Source organism: Balaenoptera physalus (genome assembly GCF_965194825.1).
Source record: "Balaenoptera physalus genome assembly, chromosome: 9".
NCBI lineage: Eukaryota > Metazoa > Chordata > Mammalia > Artiodactyla > Balaenopteridae > Balaenoptera > Balaenoptera physalus.
In genome coordinates, this window is record NC_138888.1 from 19,852,971 (window position 1) to 19,877,521 (window position 24,551).

At 41.9% G+C, this 24,551-nt stretch overlaps 1 protein-coding gene and 1 long non-coding RNA gene across 6 annotated transcripts in view; one reads left to right on the forward strand and one right to left on the reverse strand.

Moving 5' to 3' along the window:
* EPM2A (EPM2A glucan phosphatase, laforin) overlaps positions 1-24,551 on the forward strand; it is a 130,089-nt gene that overhangs the window by 100,964 nt on the left and 4,574 nt on the right. For 2 of the 3 annotated variants that reach the window (XM_082474892.1, XM_082474893.1), the window contains 2 exons: positions 9,811-10,052; positions 17,880-20,604. In XM_082474892.1, the coding sequence (XP_082331018.1) occupies positions 9,811-10,052; positions 17,880-18,157 (520 nt within the window). In that variant the 3' untranslated portion in view covers positions 18,158-20,604. Of the gene's footprint in view, positions 1-9,810; positions 10,053-17,879; positions 20,605-24,551 lie in introns of those variants that run through there. The other variant, XM_082474894.1, reaches the window with a different exon arrangement.
* On the reverse strand, positions 12,446-17,884 carry LOC309666937. 3 transcript variants are annotated; one of them, XR_014267376.1, is made up of 5 exons: positions 17,451-17,884; positions 16,735-17,246; positions 15,504-15,716; positions 14,217-14,279; positions 12,446-12,710 (listed from the first exon to the last, which is right to left on the reverse strand). It is a non-coding gene; the product is annotated as an uncharacterized lncRNA (long non-coding RNA). The 3 variants fall into 3 exon arrangements; XR_014267375.1 differs by lacking the exon at positions 14,217-14,279; XR_014267377.1 differs by having other exon boundaries at positions 12,446-14,279.

The following is a 24,551-nucleotide window of genomic DNA, read 5'->3' on the forward strand; positions in this document are numbered from 1 at the left end:
GCCTGATTGTCTTATTTGAATTCTGATTCTTCTGTGGTTCTCTATTTTAACTCCCTGTTTAAATCCTCAGTAGCACATTACAAATTAATTTTATAAATTTTATACATTTTGGATATTTATTCATTTATTGCCTGTCTTCCTCAAAGAAAGTAGGCTCCAATAAGGGCATACCTTGACTGTCTTGCTCACCACCAGTTGTTGAGTACCTGGCAAAAAGCAGGCATCATTACATTTTTCTTGACTAGAAAGGATGACTGTAAAATAAATATAAAAAATTTCACATGCTTAATTTTTTATTACTTCCTTGATCTTCTGTGATTCCTAATTCATTATGCAAGTGATTAATTTTGAAGAAATCCTTTCAAGTTCATTATGTGAAGAAATATTAAACATGACATTTTACTCTTTCAAGGAATGCTCAGCATTGGAAACAAAATTAACATGCCAAGAGGATATTTTAATGGAGCATTTTGTTGAAATTTGTATCAAGGTAACCAATTGAGGCTGCTAGCCTAGTTATTTGTCTTAGTCTGTAGCACCTTGTGATTGACTTTAAGAAAGGGAAGTGTGCTAGTTGCCATATTTACCGGTACAATCTGTCAATATGACATATAAACCAAATTTCAGGCCAACACATATGCAAAAATAAGAAGAACAAACTCTATACGACTAAGAGTCTGAAGAAATCATGAGTCTGAGAGACTGTGCTCTTATACATTTCAGGTAATTCTCCATTGAGGCGCATTCCCTGAAAGCCAAGCAAAGGGGCCCAAGACTCTACTGTATTTATCAAAACTATTGATAGATACCTCAGGACTTTAGAACTGAGTTATTAGATCAAGAAAAAAGACAAATAGCCCAGCCAGGGGCCTGATGGTCTCTTCCCCTACGTTGGAGGTGCTCAGGTGATGGATTGAAGGACCTGAGTAAAGGAAGGAGTGTGGATAGTATTGTGTATGAAGAACAATTTGGCACCGCAATCAAATGTTAGTTGCATTTGTAGAATTCCAAACATCAGGATGAAAGGTGAAAAATATCTATCCAAATGCTTAACTTTAAGTGCACCTGATATATGGATATTTGAAGAGTCTGGATAATAGTATATATTTTAAGTCTGAATTTTAGACCTTATATTCATTTCCTGGGGCTGCCATAAAAAAGTGCCACCAACCAGATGGCTTAAATAGCAGAAATTCATTGTCTCACAGTTCCGGAGACTAAAAGTATGGGATCAATGTGTCTGTAGGATTGATTTGTTCTGAGGGCTGTGAGGAAAGGATCTGTCCTAGGCCTCTTTCCTTGCCTTGGAGATTGACATCTTATTCCTTTTAACTTCACATCATCTTCTCTCCATATGTGTCTGTGTCCAAATTTTCCCTTCTTATAAGGACACCATTCCTATTGAATTAGCCTACACTAGTGGCTTCATTTTAACTTGATTATCTCTGTAGAGAACCTTCTCTGAATAAAGTTACATTTTAAGGGATTAGGACTTCAACACAGGAAGTTTTGGGAAATGCAATTCAACCCATAACAGACCTTCATAATTAATTTACTTAAATGGCATTTTATAATATAGAAAATAAAAGAACATGTCAAAAATATTTGCTTTATGTGGCCAAAAGCTACACAGCACATCCCCAAAAATCTAAGAAACTAACTGCACTTACAGAAATTCACATATGCTCTATATAGACTATAGTCTATGACCCATAAGCAAACTATAATAAAACTTTTTTATTGGGACTTCCCTGGTGGTCCAATGGTAAAGAATTCACCTTACAATGCAGGGGACGCAGGTTTGATCCCTGGTCGGGGGACTAATACCACATGCCGCGGGGCAACTAAGCCAGCATGCCACAACTACTGAGCTCGCGCACCTCGACTAGAGAGCCCGCGTGCTGCAAACTGCAGAGCCCGCGCGCTCTGGAACCCGCGCATCACAATTAGAGAGAGAAAACCCGCACGCCACAGCTAGAGAGAAGCCCACGTGCCACAATGAAGAGCCTGCATGCCACAATGAAAGATCCCGCATGCCGCAACTAAGACCTGATGCAGCCAAATAAATAAATAAAAATAAATAAATCTTTAAAAAAAAAAAAATTTTTTATTGAGGAAGTTAATTAGCATCACTCTTTAAATTGGAATTTGTCTTTGAGCAGTTATTCAGCCTTAACTGGAGTCTGTTATAAGCACCCTTTTGGGGTAGAAATTTGACATTAATAACACCTGACACCAGAGAACAAATTTTCAGCGGAAGGAGCTATATGTGCTAATGAAGCTTGGAGCTTACTAGAGGTTGATTTTAATGTTTCTCTTGCTTTCTCCCTAATGAGATCTAAATTACAGTACTAATAGACTTATTTTCTTCACCTATTATTTTATTTTATTTTTTTAAATTAATTAATTCATTTATTTTTGGCTGTGTTGGGTCTTCGTTTCTGTGCGAGGGCTTTCTCTAGTTGGGGCAAGCGGGGGCCACTCTTCATCGCGGTGCGCGGGCCTCTCACTGTTGCGGCCTCTCTTGTTGCGGAGCACGGGCTCCAGACGCGCAGGCTCAGTAGCTGTGGCTCACGGGCTTAGTTGCTCCGCGGCATGTGGGATCCTCCCAGACCAGGGCTCGAACCCGTGTCCCCTGCATTGGCAGGCAGACTCTCAACCACTGCGCCACCAGGGAAGCCCCTTCACCTATTATTTAAAAGCCAAATCACATTTTAATTTCACATCGAATCACCCATAAAATAATAAATAAGGTAAATGCAGCACAATTATCCATCTTAAGAAATGTGCTCATCTCTTTTTGCTCCTGAATTCTTAGCTAGATTTTGTGAAGAACCTCAGCAAAATCCATTTTGTCTGTCTTTGAAATGGTGCTGTGTTTGTATGGCTAAGAAGAGGGTGCTGCAATTCCAGAGCTGTGGTCTCTTGGTGTGATAAGAAATAAACAAAAGCCTATGTTCATACATTGATCCCACCATTCCTGTGGTTTTCCTAATTTTTTTTCCTGTGGACAAAAAATAATGCTAATTTTCACCTTCAGGAAAAGTTTATTCTGCCATTTCTTGTGGCCATTAAGGATGGAACCTGCGATGTGGAGTCTATGCAGCTGTCTCCTTTCCTGATATCTCTTGTCTTTTCCATGCTCCCTCCTCCTGTCAGTACCCTGTGATGTTTTTGCAAAGTGCTTGGGTGCCCATTCTGCTTGATGTACTCATTACTGCCAGTGAGGCCTCCTTTGACTGACAGCTGAGATGGAGCAAGTGAGTTGTGATTCATATGCTTCAGTAGCTGTTGTACTGTAGGTCCTAGCCTGACAAATGAAGCAATCGGCGTAGTATTGCGATGTGATTACCTGGAACCACAAATCCAGATTCACTCGAATGAAACTGATTTTGATTTGCAATCCAAGAAAGTAAGGTTCCAGAATGTCAGCCATCCATTTCTTTCCCCTGGTCTTTAACCAAGTTGTGATATGACTAGGATGGATTTTATTTAAATTCAATCTTGTTGAATCATAGTGGCAATAGTCAAAACCCAAGTGAATAATTTTTTCTACAATAGTACATTCTTAGTGGATATAACTGTGTTAAGTATTTGGCATGACTCAGAAAGAGATTTAGTTTTGATGTTTTGGAAGATAATATGCATTAAACATAAGGACACATGGTCTCACAACTACTCTCTTATAACAGAGTTTCCCATTCCTCACTCTCTGTCTAGGAATCATTTGCAGTCTTGAAACTATTTTTGGAGAAAGTAAGGGCTTCACTTTATATGTCCATGTGTAGAGCTGAGCAAGTCCACATCCTCTCATCTCCATATTTTTCACCACTACTAAAAGGTATTGAGATCTATATACTCAGCTCCTCCTGCATGTTTATTGGGATCTGCTAGGCTAGTGGTTCTGGAATCTAGCTACATATGCAATATATGTAATATGGTTAATTTCTAAAAAAATAAAGTAAAAATCAATTCACAGAATCTGAGGCCTCCCTTTAGAGCCACTTTATGAGTATCTCTGGGGTAGATCCTGGTAATAGAAGTTTTTATAAAAGCACTGCATGTGACTTGAATGCAAAGCCAGATCTGGGAACTTCTGTTCTGGGTTGACTGAGTGTCAATGCCCATTTGGTACAGTGGTTTCTCTTTGACCTTTCCAAATAATCTATAGTGGAGCTGCCAGAAATCTCTGCTGTAATTCATGATTGATAGTGAGTTATTCATAAAATAGTTCTCTGGAAGTTTTATGATGTCATTTACAATATAATTGTAAGCTATGCTTTTTATTCTGTTATTGTATCTTTGAAGTTTGGTATGTCTTGCATTAAAACTACCTTTACAGAAGATTTTTTATTCCCTAAATCTTATATTTCAACAAATTTCTTATCACCTTTACAAAAAAATCCTGATTTAAAAAATCATTTAAAGTATCATTGACACCAAAAGAAGATTAAAACTAAGATGAGATGAGTAAAAATTGATTTTTAATGGTGTCAAATCATTCTCTTTTGAATGAAGTAAAAGTTTAATTACTGTTTAGAAGGGACATCATGCATCTTATTACTATAGTGTATCGTGTAACTAGAAATGTATCACCCACTATTGAGACAAAAAACTGAAATAGGATGCATATAAAGGGCACTTTAGCTGCCTGATTAAGTAGAATCTATTGATCTGTCTGTTTCCAACAAGCCCAGTATTTTGTCTCTATATCCCATGTAATGGTTCAGTATAATTTACTTTACAACTTCAATTCTCTATCCTTCACTACACTGCTTGTTTTCAGAATTTATCTTTAGTTATCCACCTCCTAGGTTCAGAACATCTTACTCTAAAAAAATCAGGAATTATTTTATATTAATTTCTTAAATATGTACTCTGACTTCCAGAATTGTTAGAGGAAGAATTAATTATGTTAAGTAAAAGTTGGAAGTATCTGGTATAGAAACTGGTGTTATTTGTGTGTGAGTATGTGTGGGTATATATTTCAAGGGCTTATTTCCATTAGAAACTTGATGTGGGAAATATATATGTTGAGGTACCAACTTTGGGCCTATTTATCTTTGATTTGTTCTGAGTTTCTTAAGGTTACTGGCTAGTTTAAATACATTTGAAGACCAGGGCTGAATGAGATGATAAAATAACACCATTTTTTTTAGCAACACAATGTGATCTATATATTGAGTATGGTTTTGGATTCTGATTTCTTATTTTATAGGGTCAAATATCCTGATTTACCCTTTATGTATCTCTATGAACTACTCTTTGGTATTTGTGCAAATCTTGCATGCCAGCCACTTTGTTTTGGCATTTATTTACTAGTTAAATACTAAATGCTCCCACTCAAAGAGTACAGTACTCAAGAGAACTCTGGATAACATTTGGAATTTAGCTTACCTGTCATGAATATTCATTTTAATATGTAACCAGTCCACTTCAAAATTTGTACAGTAAAAGTACACTATTGTTCAGAGGGTTGTATAACTGAGGTGTCCACTTCCTTCTTTTTCCAGCTGAGTGTTCTTAAGTATGCTCAGTTAAACCCCAAAGTATAGGTAAAGCAGCCCAACACTATTACCTACTAGGCATCCAGCAGGTTGCTGCAGGAGGAATCTTTATGGAATAATGGAAGGAAGGATGGAACATCTACATGGGGGAGGGTTCCTACTCTCACTGAACAGCCGGAGTGAAGGGGCAACGACCCAGGGGATGTGAAGTTTCCATTCCTGCAAAGACCAAATACTCAGCTAACAGTGTCCTGGCCAAGCATAGCTCTGGGGTACTCTAAATGTGTCCCTGCTGGTGGTCTTTCTCTCAGTTCAATGGGGCGTCTGAGAATTCTTTGGAGTCAGAAATAAGGTTTAAAATAAACCTTTAGATCCTGTGCCCTTCTTCACAGCACCTGGGTTTCTCTTTGTTTTAAATTTTATCCTTTTATTGCTTCCATAATAATCATCAATATCCACAAGGAAATTCCTAATAACCCATTATACTTAGAACCCAAGCGGCAACAAAAATTGGTTTATCCTCTCCTGGAGAGTAAGTAGGGTTCAAGCTTTAGAAAGATGATGCTTGATCTTGTAAGATATTTTCATTGAGGATGGATAATACCCACATTGGAGGATTAGTCAGTTGGCTTCTTAATGTTAACATCCACAATGACAACAACAACAACCAAAGGAGAATAACTAGCTGGATTTCATATTATAAAATAGGGTGAGTAGTCTACGCTCTGCAGCATTCAAATGAAGGATACATAGAATAATGAAAATTATATGAATAGACATTTCAATATCAAATAAATTACTAAAATAGGTAAATTATAATAACTAGACATAAACTCCACTAGTATTTATTGTGTATCCACTAGTGTCAGACTTATTCAAATATATTACTTAATTGTATTTACTCCTTATAAAATTCCTATGAATTAGTTATTTTTAGACCCATTTTAAAGATGAGCACACCAAAGGCTCAGAGATGATAAATAGGTTGGCCTAAGGTCAAACAGTTATTACCAAGTGCTTTTAAAAATATTGTGCTAAAATTGGTATTTGAACCCAGTTTTTCTAGCTTGTGTTTAATGCCTTTCCATTATGCCACACTTAACATGTTATCCTGCTGTTCAGCTATCTAATACTAGGCTTTTGCTTCATTCTCTATAATCTCTCTTCACATACACACATACATACATACTTACATATTTTCAAATATGACATGGAATCATATTATCATCAGAATATTGTAGCTGATGAGCCACAAACTCTGTGTCAGATATGTTGATCTTACTCATTCTCCACATTCCTTTTCTTTCTACAGAAAGTAAAGAGTTCTATTCCAGTTTTCTTCCCCTAAACGAAGGTTTCCTAACCTCCACTTTATTGACATTTTGGAGAAGATAATTCTTTGTTGTGGGGAGATGTCCAGTGCATTGCAGGATGCTTAGCAACATCTCTGGTCTCAGTCTACTAGATGTCAGTAGCACCACCCAGTGTGATAATCAAAAATGTCTCCATAATCACTGTCAAATATCCTTCGGGAAGCAAAACTGTTCCCAATTGAGAATGACTGCTCTAAACTTAAAATGAAAGTAACTAAATAAAAGTGTAGTCCCTCTGCTCTGTTTCTTCTGAGACTTTAAGCAATTAGTTTATTTAGGCTTTGTATTAGTCAGAACAAGTCAGGTTAGGCTGTGGTAACAAACAATGCCAAAATTGGCTTAACACAATGAGCTGTTAGCTCTCTGGGCTGCTGTCCTCCCTGAGTTAGGTTACCATCCAGGTGACTTCAGCTCCTAGAAGCTCAGCATCCACATGTGCCTTCATACTCATTGCAGCAGGGAAAGAGAGAGTGGAAGATCATGCATAAGGTCTCAAGTATGTCCCTCTGAAGTCACACCGGTCACTTCAGCTTACGTTTAATCGACAAAAGCAAGTCACGTGGCCATATCTAACTTTGAGGCGGAGAGGAAGTTTAGTCCTCCATGCTTGAAAGGGGATACCTGGGAACACTGGTGAGCATCCGTGATGCCTGCCACCGTCATCTAAGAACTATTGTCTGAACGCCCTGTAATGAACCTAGTAAGGTTCTAGGTTACATGAATCAAGTAAAGTTTGAAATAGATTATTCACCTATTAGTTCTGGAGAGAATGTACGCATGTGAAATAATCAGTGAACAAGACAACATATACCATATGCAACAGATTATAATAACATGTGTTCAATTTATATATTAATTTGGAAAATATTTACAGTTTTAAGATACTTAACATTTTATGATTTTAAGTCTTGCAACTAAAGAGCATGGTATATCTTTTGGGTTCTGGGACCTAATTCCAATGTGTGGGGGAGGGAGTGTTCTCACACATCCAAGCAATTCTCCAGAGACCAGCTTGGTGTCCTGCAGTTCAATTCAATTCTGACACTACCTCCCCCTACAGACAGCATCAGATTCCACAGGTTAAGGGCTCAGTCACACAAGAGCCAGCCCCCAACCTGCCTTCAGAGGCCAGTTGCAAACCCAGGTTGTTACCCGTGTTTCTGATTGACTGGCTACGGATTGGAGATTCCCCATACCTCTCCTTAGACTTGAGTTTGATTAATTTTCTAGAGCAGCTCACAGAACTCAGAGAAACATTTTACTTCCTAGATCACCAGTTTATTATAAAAGGATGTAACTCAGCGACAGTCAGATATAAGAGACACCTAGGGGAAGCATGGGGAAAAGGGCAGGGCCTTCTTCTCTCAGTTCCACGTGTTCACCAACCTGGAGGCTCCCCAAACCCTGTTCTTTTAGGTTTTTATGGAGGCTTCATTTCATAGGCATGGTTAATAAAATCATTGGCCAAAGGTGATTGGTTCAACCTCCAGCCCCTCTCCCCTCCCAGGAGGTCAGGGGGTGGGATGAAAATTCCAACTCTCTAATCACAAGGTTGGTGCCCCCTGGCAACCAGCCCCCATGCTTAGGTGTATTCCAAAAGTTACCTCATTAACGAAAGACACCATTACGGCTCTCATCACTTAGGAAATTTCAATGGTTTTAGGAGCTCTGTGCCAGAAATGGTTATGAAGAGCAAATATATATTTCTTATTATAAATCACAATATCACAGTATGTCTCTCTATTTATTCATTGTTGTTTTCGTAATGTCCTCTAATAAAATTTTATAGTGCTTTCTGGTTAAAGGTATTCCTAGATGTTTTATTTTTTATTTTTTAAGAAATCAGCTCAGTTTTCTTTTTCTCTTTCTTTTTTTTTTTAAAGGAATTCCTTTATTTTTATTTATTTATTTTTTAATTTATTTTTGGCTGTGTTGGGTCTTCGTTTCTGTGCAAGGGCTTTCTCCAGTTGCGGCAAGTGGGGGCCACTCTTCATCGCGGTGCGCGGGCCTCTCACTATCGCGGCCTCTCCTGTTGCGGAGCACAAGCTCCAGACGCGCAGGCTCAGTAGTTGTGGCTCACGGGCCTAGTTGCTCCGCGGCATGTGGGATCTTCCCAGACCAGGGCTCGAACCTGTGTCCCTTGCATTGGCAGGCAGACTCTCAACCACTGCACCACCAGGGAAGCCCCCCTAGATGTTTTATAATTTTGTTGTTATTTTTGAATGAGATTTTCCCTGCTCCTCCCATTCTATTTCTACCTGGCTATTGGTAGTACAGAGAATGGTTGCTTGGTATTTTTATATTTTCCTTCATCCAGATATCTTAATACTTTTAATATTTTTCATAGCTTTTGTAGTTTAATCTCTTTTTCAGAGTTACATTTCCTCTTCTTACATTGTAGCATTAGGTGAATCATACAATGTTGATACTAATGGAAATAATCTTTACTTTGATTTTATTTAAAAGAAGATTGTTGATTATTAGTTTCTGTTAATCTCATACCATTTGAAATTTTTGTATAGAGTTTTAAACAGGAATGGATGCTGAATTTTAGCACATATTTTCCAGAATTAATCATAGGAGTTTTACATTTAATTTGTTAGTATTTGAAATATGTTGACGGGTTTCCTAATATTGAACCACATATACATTCCTGGAATAGGTATAACTTGGTGGACTTACTTTAATATATTGCTAGATTTGGTTTGCTAATGCTTATTTCCTGGCGTTCTAGTTAATTGAATTATTTGTTTCCTCCAAAACACCACCACCAGTATTTCGGTCTTTTGATAATAATATTGGTTCTCATATTCTTAATACAGCTTTTCCTGTTCCAGCTTTAAAGGTTAATTGCGGTTTAATACTACATGTTTTATGCAGCTCCTATAACACCAACAATAGTAATAGTTGACTCCATGTGTTCTTATTAGAATTCTACCAAATATCTGGCTGGGTAGCTGCCCTCGCCAAGTGGAACATGTAACCATCAAACTGAAGCATGAACTGGGGATTACGGCTGTAATGAATTTCCAGACGGAATGGGATATTGTACAGAATTCCTCAGGCTGTAACCGCTACCCAGAACCCATGACTCCTGACACTATGATTAAGCTGTATAAGGAAGAAGGCTTGGCCTACATCTGGATGCCGACACCGGATATGAGCACTGAAGGTAAGCATGAGAAGGAGCTTTCTGGCTCCGTGTTGAATGTGTTTCAAAGAAGCCCTTGCTGGTTTTTTGCCTGTCTGTCTGTCTGTCTGTCTGCCTCTACCTGCCTACCTTGCTGTCTATAATTGATGACCTAAACGTGAATGACAGATATGGAATAAATATAAGGTTTTTGGTTTAATATATTTAATATATATATCTTTTGACACCTTGGCTAAGATTCTGTTTAACATGGGTCCTTCGATTTATTTATTCATTAAACATGTATTTACTGTGTATCAACTATGTGTGTGGGACCCTAGGCTGGTGGTTGGGAATACAACAGTGAGGAAAAGCAGGCACAACTCCTGTCCTCATGGAGCTTCTAGCTCTGTAGGGCAGACAAGCATTAATCAAATGACTACAGATAGAGTTGTAAAGCTATGATGAGTTTTTCGGTTAGAAAGATACATAGATATTGCTATGAGAGCCTAGGCAGGCAAATCAGACCTAGGAAGAAGGGCCAGAGAAGGTTTTCTCGGGTGTGTTTGAGCTGAGATCTGAAGCAGGGGTTGGCACGGGTGAGGTGGGAAAGAGGCTTCCAGGCAGAGGGAGCAGCTTGGGAAGAATCCCCATTGCAGGAGAGCACAGAGTGTTGGAGGAACTGAAAGAAGGCCAGTGTGGCTGCAGGGCTGGGAAGGAGGGAGCAGAGTCTTGCAGGATTTGGGGCACAATAAAAACTTTAGATGCTATCCTAAAGCAGTGGGAAGCAGTTGAAAGGGCGGGAGGCTGAGAGATGTCAAGTTAACTTTTTTTTTCCCTCTAAAAGTGCCCTTCGTTTGCAGTGTAGAGTATGTCGGAGTGGGCCCCAGCCGATCTGGGGATGCCAGTTAGGAGGCGACTGCAGTAGGTAAGGTGAGAGATAACGAGAGAGAACGCAGCTTGGGGCAGGGTGGCAATAGTGATGCTTCATTTACCGCACAAACACTGGCTGAGCCTGTCTGTGAAGAAGGAAGTAGGGTGTGACACGGATGCTGCCAGGGAAACAGAGATAAATAAGGCACACTTTTTTTAAAAAATTAATTTATTTTATTTATTTATTTTTGGCTGCGTTGGGTCTTCGTTGCTGTGCGCGGGCTTTCTCTAGTTGCGGCAAGCGGGGGCTACTCTTTGTTGCGGTGTGCGGGCTTCTCACTGTGGTGGCTTCTCTTGTTCTGGAGCATGGGCTCTAGGCGTGCGGGCTTCAGTAGTTGTGGCACGTGGGCTCAGTAGTTGTGGCTCGCGGGCTCTAGAGCGCAGGCTAGTAGTTGTGGCTCACGGGCTTAGTTGCTCCGCGGCATGTGGGATCTTCCCGGACCAGAGCTCTAACCCGTGTCCCCTGCACTGGCAGGCGGATTCTTAACCATTGCACCACCAAGGAAGCCAAAGGCACACTTTTGATCTCATGGTAAGAGGCAGTAAGGCAAGTTCAAAACTAATTATAGTAGAAAGAAGAATGTGATGAGAGGGATGAATCCTGCACACTACGAGGGTTATGGCGTGGGAGGAGCACTTTTACGGCAGAGCGCAGGGAGGCTACATGAGTATCCTGGGATTTGAGGTGGGCGTGGCAGGTCAAGGTAGAGGGAGAAAGAGCGTGCCAGGTGGAAGAAACAACCGAGGCACAGAAGCATGGTGTTTTAGAGGAACGATCTGAATTTCAGCCTGGCTGTGGAGGAGGGTTCTTGTTTGTAGAAAGGAGTGGAGCCAAGGGAACAAGTCACACGAATAATATCAACCAGATGTCACCAGGGGGCAGCAGAGAGCTATGGACTGGCGCAGGCTGAGGGAGTTTGGTGAACTGCTATTCTGGGGGAAAGAAGGAAGACAGTGATGGCCAGGGAGGAAGCGTCTCTACGATCAGCCCTCTTCCCCGCAAAGTACATTACGTATCAAACACTCTTCTCAGTAATTTCATACATTAACTCATTTAATTCTCAAGACAAGAGTCCAGGAAGATGTTGTAGTTATCTGCATTTTGCAGAGGAAGAGAATGAGGTACAAAAAAGTTAAGTAACCTGGCCTATGTCATATAGCCGAGACACAGGCTGGATTCCACCCCAGGCAGTCAGGCGCAGAGCATTGCTCCTGACACCATATGATGAAGCTTCTCTACATGCTCACGTGGACTCTTCATGCCCTTTCTGCAGACCACCGCCTGCACTTTCAGCCTGTCACGTACATCGTCAACTGGAGTTAGACAAAGTCATGAGTTTCCAGGGAGGCAGCTTGTCACCCCAGAGTGTCCAGGACCTTGGCCATCTTGGCTCTTAATGAATCTTTATGGTCCTCCTGGCCGGGCTAGACCCCTTTGTGGGTCCGTCTGAACTGAACTATCACTGGGGATGTATAATTTTTCTTCCTGAAGGAGGAGATAGTTTGGTTACTCTTCTTGGCAATTAATGCTGATCCAAAGGAGCTTGATTCAGCTGCAAGAGCTCTGTCTTTTTTCAAGGAATTAAAAAAAAAAACAAACACCTTATTTGCAGAGAAGAGCAGTGGTCGAATCTAGGTCATATTTGCCCTGTCCAGTTTGTTTCTCTGGTTTCAAAATAGAGAAGGTCGTTAGGACAGTGTGCCTGTAGCCTCTAGGGAGTGTTTTGATTTTCGCTTCTTTGGTTGTCATCTTAGAGCACTGTTATCCTGTTGGAGTAGGATGTGAGACGAGGCTCAGAGAAGCTGAGATAAATATGGCCTGCTGCAACCCATGCACTGATTCTCCAAAACCCTGATGACTGATAGGCAATTTGCTTGATAGTTTGGGAATATACAGAAGCCTGATGGAAAATTCTACCTCCAAAGACCCGCTGTCATGGTATTAAAACCTTTGTCGGGGAGGGGTGGGTGGGTTACAGAGTCACCAGGACCCAGTCATACAACAGAGCGTCTTCCACCCTGAGGCACTTTGGAAACATGAAATGGCAGCAAAATGAAAGCTCCCACTTGAAAAAGACCAAACCCCAAGACTAAATAAAGGGTTTCTTTGGTTCAGCATAACCTGGGGGTGATAATCAAAGAGTTAACAACACTCCTGAGTCGCCGAGGAATTTCTGACCAATAGATCAATCTCTGTGGCTCACAACATTAGCACAATGAACACACAGATTAATTCAGCTGAATATTTTTAGAACTCTAGAGAAAAATCCATCTGGAAGTGTTTTGAGCCGCAGCATAATGCTGTCAGATAAAGTCTGAGAAAGAAGACAGTTTGTTAGGCCTGACTGTCACCACTGGTTGTCACAGACCTGGTACAATCAATCGTGCCGTCGATTCTTTCTCTTGTACTTTTTGTCATATGCAGTGGGGCTGGGGTTGTTTAGGTTTTTCCTTTTCTTTTCTTTTTTTCTTTTTCTTTTTTTTGGTTTGTGTCTTTCACCTGAGGAACAAAAAGCTCCCAAATCTAGCACTCACCTGAAAACATAAAATCTGCTCATTAAAAGTCAGTTTTCCTTCACACAGGAAGTACTCAGATTGGGTTTTGACCCCTGTAAGCGCAGTGCTGTTTATAACAAATGGTTTACCCTTGTCTCCCAAATGGGTTAACATGGTCCCCAGAGCCACCCTTTTGTGGTGACAGTCTTAGTTCTTTCTCTGGCTCAGCATGCTAAATTCAGTGCTGCCATGAGGCGAAGCCACTGGCCTTGGAGCCACTCCGCCTGGGCTTGAGCCTTATCACCATCACGTGATACGGGCAGGCTCGTTCCTGCACTTGGAAAATGGGGAATAATAATTGCAGACTTACACGATTATAACAATAGAATAAAATAATTGATATGAAAGTGCTTTGAAAATTCCAAAGTTGGGACTATAATATTAGTGCCAAGTTCTTCAGTTTCTACCAAAGGGCGTTACAGATAACATAGACCTTATCAATATTCAGGAAAAGAAGATATGCTCAAATAAAATAGTAATATATTCAGCCATAAATCTGCCTCTGGATTAAGAAAGGAAAGACGTGTGTGTGTGTGTGTGTGTGTGTGTGTGTGCGTGTGTGTGTGTGTTGGAAGGCTGAAAGTTGTGCCAGGAATGATTTCTTTCAGGGTCAGCCTTAGGTCAACCTCAGATATCTTTAGGGACTCCCCACTCCCACTTATTTCAGGCCCCCTCATGCCTCAGGCTGCCCCACAATGCCCTTGTCCCCCTTCTCACCTGTGCTTGCTTGCTCATTGCATGTTTTCAGGTAGCTTTTAATCATTCTAGAGTTGGATTAGCCTGGAGGACATGTGGACCAGAAATTTAGATAAGAGGGGTCTCGGACTGTCTCAGATCAAATCGGTATTAACGGGTTTTTTTACATTGTTTTAATTCATGTATTTAATGAATGTTTATTGAGCATCTATGGAGAGTCAAGGCCTGTTTTAAATTCCAAAGTAAGAATCACAGATGGTGGAGTGTTTTGTTGGACCTGCACAGGCTTTAAAATTTTCAACTTAGTTGCCAACACTTAAAATTTGGAATATTTTACATGAAAAAATCAGTGGTTCTCTTTTGCCTTGGGGTGTTATTGTTTTTAAAAATGGAAACATTTTATCAAATTAAATTCTATATGGCATCTAAATATATGAAACATAAAAATTAGGGTATCTGGTTGACGCTGGCTTTACTGTGTGAGCCCTGACCCTGGGGACCGTCTTGTGATTCCTTGGTGGGTTACATATTCGCTCAGGCTCCCTAGAATGGGTTTTCAAGCAGAAGGACATGCGCCTGTAGGGCACAGATGGCCCCTCGAGGGTAGGGGCAGAGGTGCTGAATCCCACGGAGGGTGTTACCATCCTCCAGGAGTGAGGGCCGCAGCATGACCAGGTAAGTGGGGGCAGGGACTGACTGAAAATTCAGATTGACAGCATAGTGGCCAGCAAGTGCCATTGACCAGGTAGGTTAGGGAAGGACAATAGTACAGAGGTTAAAACCAGAGGCTTTAGAATCTGGATGGCTGGGTTGGAGGTGGCCATTAGGGAATAACCTTGGGCAAATCTCAGATACAACTGAGGATAATAATAGTACCAACCTCAGAGCTGTTGAGAGGTAGCTATAAAGGAGCTATTGCACACACAGTGCTTAGATCAGTGCTTGGCAGGTAGAAAAGGCTCAGTACGTGTTAGCTGTCATCACTCAAAACAGGATCAAAGTCAAGGAGGGCTCCAGCTGAAGCCAGGCTGAGAGGGGTGGGCCCCCTAGACTGACTGCTTCTCTGGCTCTCCTTTTTATTCTTTATTCATTCTTTATGTTATTTAAATAATTGTGTGACAGTTCTTAAGTGGGACGACTGAGTGATTCTAGGAGAAGACCACTGGTGGGTGAGACCTGTGTTTAAACTGGGAGCCTTCTGGAGTTTCCACGTGGCAGCTGACATTTACATTCCAGGATTATGTGTCTGAGCTCACTGAACCTTAAACTAACACAAATCCCTTTTCAACTTCTAAACTGTGTACATACCTGTTGAAGAATCTTTTACAGATAAAAAGGAGAGGGGGAGATACTAGGTCATTTCGGCCATTTGGTGCAGACCCTTCCTTGGGGAACCTCTGGCCAGAAGGAAGGTCAGCGGAAGGGATCCCGATGGGTCCATATAGACGTGGCCGGGGCAGGCTGGCCCCACTGATGCTGCAGAAGCTGAACCTTGACTCTGGGACTCGGCAGCAGCTCCTCCTGCAAATGTCCACCGTGGTTTACTTGTGTATTTGGCATTTGATGAAAACCCATATTAAAAATGTTCATGTTTATTTCCTGGCCACGAACATGGTAACTGGAGAGGCAGCCGTGACAGGGAACTTGAAAAGTGATGCCAGCTGTGGCAGGAGCAGGAGTAACCCAAGCTTCCCAGATCCGTCACTGGTAGTTCCCTTCCTGGACAACATTACTTAAAGTAAACCTCTAACATGCCCTCAGCGGAACAAAAGCTGTGCCCTTGAACAGGCCTCGCCCTTATCAGCAGGGTCACTCAAACAGACCTTGGAGGTTTTGCCTCCTCTGATCTCTCAACTCAAATGGTGGACCAAATACACAGCCCTTTCCCTGAGACATACAGAGAGACACCTCTCTGGTACGTATGGTGTCTTCTGCCTTGTTACATCTCCGGTGATACTTACTGGCTCTAGGAGAGGGCCATGAGTGACTGAATGGCAGGCCCGCCTAGCTCTAACCTCAGAGCACCTGCAACCAAGCACAGAAGCACAGATCAATTAAAGTGTATGGCTCAGTTTGGACTCTGAGAAATCAAGCAAGGCTTGGAGCTGGTGTGTCTCCAATTCAGATGCCCTCAGGGACAAGGCCGGGAACATGGAAGTGTGGCAACAGGTACTGGCAAGAGATGGAGCTTCAGGAACTTCGAAGTGTGCTCTGCCTCAAGCATTCCTGTTAAAAGCATCTCTAAACTGCCGCATGGGGCCTTTAGATCCCTTAGTCAGAGGGAGTAACAGAGCACCAGGAGCAACTAGAATATTATCCGGCCTCCATATAGATCTCCTGCTCTGATCTCAGAGCAGGGTGAGCCTGAAGCTAAGTGCTACCCCCTCGCACCCCCTGCCCCAGCAGGGAGGTGCCTTCAGGCCACAATGGGATTTTGGTAACTCTCTCCTTCTAAGGTGGTGATGCCTGATTGCAATGTGTTGTGTTGGTCCCTTCAAGGCATTTTAAAAAGGGACATCTAAGGAAAGTCTAAACTTACTTGAGCAGCTCTCATGGGAGAATTCCAGGCCTCGTGAAATCATTTGAGGGAGGGGTTTTTCCCACCTCTGCCGTCATCCAATGGGATGGCAATGTGAGGGCCGGACAGGGCATTCCCTGTGGCCCTCGGAAGGTCGCCCCAGGGCTGTGGTGTCTCCATGTGGTTGAGGACAGAGAGCAGCTGGAGAATGTGAGGTCATAGCACAGAGTTTTCATCCAGGACTCTGTATAGTTTCCCTCTTTAATCGCTTCTTGAAGTAATTTATAATGACCATCCTCCACTCTCCAAAAAAATCCACTAAATTCATTTTGCTCTGAGAATCTGTGAGCAGAAGAAACTCCAGGCATCCAGGAGTTTGCTGGTTTTAGGGGCCTCTCTGTCCCTAGGATGATGTTTTCATCATCCTGAGTCCAACGAGCCTCAGCAGAGCATTGTATATCCTGTCTCAGTGGGACGAGGGGAAGACATTGGATCATCTAATCATCAAGATAGTAGCCACAGAGCAGCAACACCTATAATCATAATTGCACAGTAAAGGAGAAGTTGAATCAGTTTTAATACACACTGCATCATGAAGGAATACATGAATGACTGGCTATCCCACATTTATCAATTAATAAGTTAGCCTTTTCATTGGACAAATTAAAATTAGCCTATGTTGAAAGAGTCAGATGGACTCCTTTAACCAATATGGACTAACTCTGTTTTGGATTTACCTGGGAGATCCTTTTGGATTAAAGGAAATTCAGGTGACAGGACCTGTGAGCTTCTCTTTGAAATCCTTTAAACCTCTGCCCAATCTGTACAGACCATTCTGATGGATGTAAAAATCCATTCTCCTGAGGATAGGCGGTAGTGAAATTATCTTTGAAGGGAGATTTGCACGGATGCAGACATCATTCAAAGGAAAATCAAGTGAAGATTCAGAGCTGACCTATTGCCTCTGGCTGCTCTTTCCACTTTATAATTAGCAGGTTTTGATATTGTCTCACCTTTTCTTTCAAAACAAAGGAGTGAAGCAAGCTCCGACATCCCTGCCCCTCCCGCCAAAACATTGTGATTTCTCGGTGCGCTGGAGGAGGGACTGTTAGCGGCAACACGGGGCTCACTTCTCACTGGTCTGTGCTGTGCTCTCTCAATCCCAGGCCGCGTCCAGATGCTGCCGCAGGCGGTGTGTCTCCTCCACGCGCTGCTTGAGAACGGACACACCGTGTACGTGCACTGCAACGCCGGGGTGGGCCGCTCCACCGCCGCCATCTGCGGCTGGCTCCAGTACGTGCTGGGCTGGAATCGCAGGAAGGTGCAGTACTTCCTCGTGGCCAAAAGGCCGGCTGTGTACATTGATGAAGACGCCTTGGCCCAGGCAGAGGAAGACTTTTATCAGAAATTTGGGAAGGTTCGGTCTTCCATATGCGGTGTATAGGTGATGATCTGCCTCCGCTCCCTCCCGGTTTCCTTACGAAGCCTGGAGTGCTGCTTGTAAATGACCTAGAAACCAAGATTCTTCCTCAACTGGAAAGACGGGTCCTGGCTTCTCCCCTGACCTGCCTTCTTTAGTCTGGCACTGACTTTTGGTTACGCTTTGGTTGAACTGTATCTGCCTTGGAATATTTTACAAAGGAAGCTGTAACTGACACACAAGAAGAGTCCACAAGCAGCTGGACTGTGCAGTGTGGTTCTGGCATCAGACAGAAGGTGAATGGGTGCAGTTCTGTGCCTGCAGGCAGCTCGGCCCCTGCAGCATGCTGGCTGCTTTGCGGTACTGTGACCGCACGACTGCCCTTGCTTGTTGCGTTGTGACTTGGCTTGCGGAAGAAAAGGTTGGGAGTTATGTAGATGGCGTCACTGCGTGTGTCCATGCACACACACACACACACACACACGTACATACACGCACAGCTTTTCTGCTGAACTGAGATGGAATTATGAAGTAAGAGTTGGTCATTTGACCAAAGAAGGGAATAAGGGTGGGCGGGAGCCTAGGCTATGATAAAGTAAGAGCCTCATATGACCCAAAGCGATGACTTTCTAGACTTTTTTTTTTTTTTTTTTTTTGCATTCTGCTTCATGGTTGTTAAAATGTGTTCCAAGGCCTCGCCTTCCTTCTCTACCCACAACCCTGTGTGACAGCCTCAGTTAGCATTATTATCCCTATTTGTTTTAGCTGAGGCTCCGGAAGCAGAGGGAGCGTGCCCAAGGTCTCATGGCTGGTCAGGGACAAGCTGGAGTTTATCACCCAGGTTTATTTGACTCAGTGCTTTTTCAACACAACCTGTGGTTTTGCCAGCACAAAGTTCAGTCCCTCTCAGAGGAAGGTCGATTTGTTTGCAGGAGTTTCTACAGTGAGAAATGGAACAGTGTTCTGATCAGTCGTCATAGAATTCAGGAAGGTAGTTATCCTGATTTAAACCATGGGGGCTGTCTCACCGCCAGAGTGGCCGGAGCCATACAGAGCTCACAAGAGGAGCTGTATTCGCAAAAGAGCCCCAAGTGCCGAAGTCCACAGACAACTGTTCCACAGTTTAGGGGTGATCCTGCGTTATCCCCCAGTTTAATACAAAACACAGTTACTATGCCTCCAGACTATGCAACTCACTATCCTGGGTTCTACAGGAAATATGAAGATTAATAAGATGTTGTCAGGCTTCCCTGGTGGCACAGTGGTTGAGAATCTGCCTGCCAATGCAGGGGACACGGGTTCGAGCCCTGGTCTGGGAAGATCCCACATGCCGCAGAGCAACTGGGCCCGTGAGCCACAATTACTGAGCCTGCGCGTCTGGAGCCTGTGCTCCGCAACAAGAGAGGCCACGATAGTGAGAGGCCCGCGCACCGCAATGAAGAGTGGCCCCCGCACGCCGCAACTAGAGAAAGCCCTCGCACAGAAACGAAGACCCAACACAGCCATAAATAAATAAATTAATAATTAAAAAAAAAAAAAAGATGTTGTCTTCAAAAAGCTCATAGCCTAGAAAAAGCCCTGTGTTCAGTCAGGTGCACTGCAGGGTTGAACTAGTAATGATTTGCTGGAATGCGGAAGGGGAAATAACTTTTATTGGGTACTTCTTATGTGCTAGATGCTTTAAATCTTATTTAATGTAATCTTCACGGTACCTTATGAGGGAGATTTTATTATCTCCATTATATAGATGAGGAAACTAAGACTCAGAGAGATTAAATCAACTGTCCTCTATCACACAGTGAATAAATAGATGAAATAAGATACAAAACTAGGTTTGTCTGACTCAAAGCCCATACTTTTTCTGTTAAAATAAAATGCTTATTTATTTTTCTCCTCCTCCTTTTCTTCCATAAACACTTATTGATAGATATGAGAGACTCTGATTTAGGAAGTATGGGGATAAGAAGGGCGAAAGGTAAGTCCCAGTGGAGTTCAGAGGAGGGAGAGGCATCTTATAAATGGGACTCAAAGGAGATGGCATTTAATTTGGGCAGAGAAGGCTAGACAGGACACATGTATCCTACAATTTTACAAAGTTACATTTATAAGCCAGGATTAAGTAATGTGAAGTCTAGTTCTCTTGCTAAAAATAAGTAGAAATACCTATGGTATTCGAGTAACCCACAGTCATAATGTGTTATGTAAAATTTAATCTTAAAAATGGAATATTTCTAACTAATTATATAAATGTGTGTGTGTGAGAATTTCTTTAATGTCTACGAAGTCCAGCTATGTAACCTCGACTATAGAAAGACTTTTTTGGGGTGGATTTTCGCCTTTTTTGCTTTGATAGACAAAATCAGTTTAGGGCTATTAAAAATGTTTTGGAAAAACTTATCCTCAGTGAATGGAATGTCCAATGTATTTCAAAATCACCTGGAACTTTTGCTAAATAAAAGCATTAAAAATGACCTCTGTGTACAGGATTTTTTAAAATGTTGTTAATTTAGTCTGAAATCCAGAAGAACAAACTGTTTCCTTATTTGTTAAAAGAGGCATTCGGCTGAGCTAAATTGTTTTTCCCTTATCGCTCTCATTAGCTGATCAAAATTGGCAGTTACAGGACAAAAGAAAGTCAAAGGTGGGGGCACCACAAAGAAGTGAGGATGGAAAGCTCAAGGGTGTGTCAGAGAAAATCAAAGCAGATATTGTGCCGTTAGCTGCTTGTCACTGGCATTAACAAAACTTTCCAGTCACAGATTTTTCAAAGAACAACATAAGATCTCACTCAGGGTAAAGAGATGTCCCAATAAGTTTACTTTCTTTTAGACTTGAAACATTATCCTTCAATTATTTTGTGTGCTAATGTTAGGAAAAAATTAAGAAAAGAAACACTCTTTTGACCAACATTAAGGTGTGGGTGAAAACCACTTGCCTTGGCCTAAGAAATAATGATGAAAAAATGTGGTTAGGACTTTGGAACCTGTAAAGAAGTAATGAAAGGAAACATCGAGGACGAGCTAGCTAGGAAATGAGAACTTCCACACATGAAAGAATACTGAATTGCTAAACGTAGAGTCAGTTTGATCAAAAGTTAAAACTGAAAGTATCTTTGGAGATAATCTGTTTAATTCCTTTATTTTACAGAGGAGCAAACTAAGTCTCAGAGACCTCAAATGACTCTTCCTGCAGCAAAAAGCTTTAGTTGAGGGCAGTGGAAAGGGATGAGCTAGGGAGATAGGTCAGGAGATTTATTGCGGTATTGAGGGGTCATAGGAAAGTTCATGGGAGTGAGAGCAGACAGTATTGTTAGTGGGGAAGAGTTGGTGGGAAGATTAATGGAAACTAGAGTAAGTGGAAGAAAAATGGCTAAAATGAGAAAAAGCAAAGGGCAGCAAAATTTCCAAAAGAAGAAAAAGCAGGTGGTTCCTTTCATAATGATACTATTGGGGGGATTGAGAAGGAAGATGTGAATGTAGAAACGGGCAGTTAGGGTCAAGTTTATGTTCCCAGGATAGAGGGTCATGCTAAGTATCCATCTATAATACTTCTCTTTGGGACTAGATCACAGTAGGAAAAGGGACCAGTTTGATGTAATGTGCTGACCAAATAGAAGGGAGGGATGCACAGAGGTTTATTACCTGCTGGGAGAAAGAGAAAATCTGATAGGAGACGGGACTAAGAATAAAATGGGAAGGACTGATGAAGCTACCTCTCATTACAACAATAATAATGGCAGTAATAATAAAGGGAAGAAGAAGAACAACAATAACAACTTTGTTCTTTCCTTCCCCAATTACTCCAACAGTCTTTCCCAACTCGGTTAATGGAAATATGCTTCCAGAGTCTCAGGTTCAAACCTCAGAGACATTCTTAACTCCATTCTTTCTTTCAAATACCACATTTACTCCATCAGGAAAACCTGTCACCTCTCCTGTTAAAATATCTATAGCCTGACTGTGTTTTACCTCTTCCCCCAAACCACCCTAGGCAGAGCCACCATGATCTCTAGACTGGACTTCAGAAACAGCCTCCTACCTGGTCTGCCTGTGTCTTGCCTTCCCTCTCCCTCTGCCTCCACCATCCTCATACAGTGGCCAGGGTGATTCTCTGAAAATGTATGTCAGATCATTTCATTCCCATGTTCAAAACCTCCAATGTCTTGCCATGTCACTCAAAATAAAAACCAAAGACCTCTAAGAACTTACACAACCTGGTCCCCTGTTATGTCTCTGACCTTACCTCCTACTGCTTTCCACCTCACTCTGCTCTGCCCACACTGGCCTTCTTGCTCTTTGATTATTCCATGAAGGCTCCTATTTCAGGGCACTCGCACTTGCTCTTCTCTCTGCCTGGAATGGTCTTTTTCCAGGTGAGCACATGCCTCACTCCCATCCCTCCTCCAGGGATGCCTCTCTGGACCACCCTACTGAAAACTGCCACACCCAATCCCAGCCCTCCCTCTCCTCATTCTCTGCTTCATTTCTCTTCATGGAACTTGCTACTGGCCAGTATATCACATAATCTGCTTATTTGTTTTATTCTCTGCATCCTCTCACTACCAATGTAAGAATCATAAAGGCCAAAATTTGTATTTGTTTTGTTTGGTGATGTACTTACAGTGCCTGTAATGGAGCTTGGCATGTAGCTCAGTGAGTCAAGGCCAAGAATAGCTAGTAACTATTGAGAGCATATATGGTCCATGTACTTTTCTCCAAGTGCTTTACCTATACTTGGGAGCTTATTTAATCTTCCCGGCAAATCCTATGAGGTAAATATTATTATTATCCCTATTTGACAGATAAGAAAGCACAAAAAAAAATGTGACTTTATTCTAAGGCAAATAGGACAGCTTCACTCCTGGTTTGGTGGAGAAGCGCCTATATGAATTCTGGGCACACCACATGTATTAGTTTGTTAGGGCCGTCATAAAAAGGTACTACCAACTGAGTAGCTTAAACAACAGAAATGTACTGTTTTGCAGTTCTGGAGGCTAGAAGTCCAAGATAATGTATCAGCAGGGTTGGTTCCTTCTGAGGGCTCTGAGGGAGAATCTGCTCCAGGCCTCTCACCTGGTTTCTGTGATTTGCTAGCAATCTTTGGCAGTCCTTGGTTTGTGGAAGCATCACCCCAACCTCTGCCTTCATCTCCCCATGGTATTCTCCCTATGTGTGTGTCTGTGTCCAAATTTCCCCTTCTTATGAGGACTGGTATAGTCACATTGGATTAGGGGCCCACCCTACTCCAGTCTGACCTTGTCTTAACTAGTTACACTGCAGAGACCTTATTTCTGAATAAGGTCGTATTCTGAGGAGCTGGAGGTTAGGACTTCAACATATGAATTTTGGTGAGGACGCAATTCAAACCATAACACTACAGAAAACAACTTCCAGTAGACTATGGTGAATGAAAAACCAGGCAGGTTGGAGAAGAGTGGAAATGTGGAAGAAGGGCTCAGAATGGACTGAGTTTCCTGCTTTTACCGCTTTACCCTGATGTCAGGCCACAGTCCCAGTAAAACACTTGACAGGAAGCACTCCCCTCCTTGGTTCAGGAGCCCAGAGTTGAGTAAAATTAAGTATTTCCCTGGCAATAGAGATGAGTTCAGGAAAAATATGTGACTTAACACGGGTCCCTGACATACATAAAGCATTTCTGGGGGCTTCTGGGTAAAGTTTTCTCCCTCTTGAGAAAGAACTACAGGAAGAGATGCTCTTTCTTCCTTTGGCGGTTGTTTTGTGTAGATATGTGATCCAGACTAGTGGAACCATCTTCCTACCAGCCTGAGAATAACACAAAAGGAGAGAAAAGAGAAGTGGTGAAGCTGGAGCTACTAGAAAAGTTAGCCTGAAGTCTTCCCAACTTCTTGACTTCAGTTGTGTGTGACTACTTATTTGTGTATAAACCAGAGAGCTGGGTTTTCTATTGCTTACAGCTGAAGGCATTGTATTTGGTTCATTTCCAACACATAAGTTCTAGTTTTATGGCAAAAAAATATTTTTGTCATAACTTGTGGCATTAAAATGTATTCTGATTTCTGATGTCACTTAAACAGCTTATGTTTTATATTTGCTGCTACTGGGATATTGCCCAATAGCAGTGTTTTCACTACTGGGTTTCAGAGGATAGTTCTTAAAAGGAAGATGGAAGCTCTTAAATGATGATCTGCAAGTGAAAATGTTACAGAGAAAAGTAGTTTGTGATGAATTTCTTAGAACGTTTTTATATTTGTGATTTCCAGTGATTGTACTTTGAGTAGTGGTTCTTACCCAGCTAACCGAAAGCCAACCCAAAATGAAAGATATTGAAAACCCACCATTTTTCTTGGCAATAAACAAATATACTGCGCAGGATTACACCTTCAGATAGTCTCCACACCTTATGTGAGCCAGGTAATCTTAATATCTAACCAAGTAGA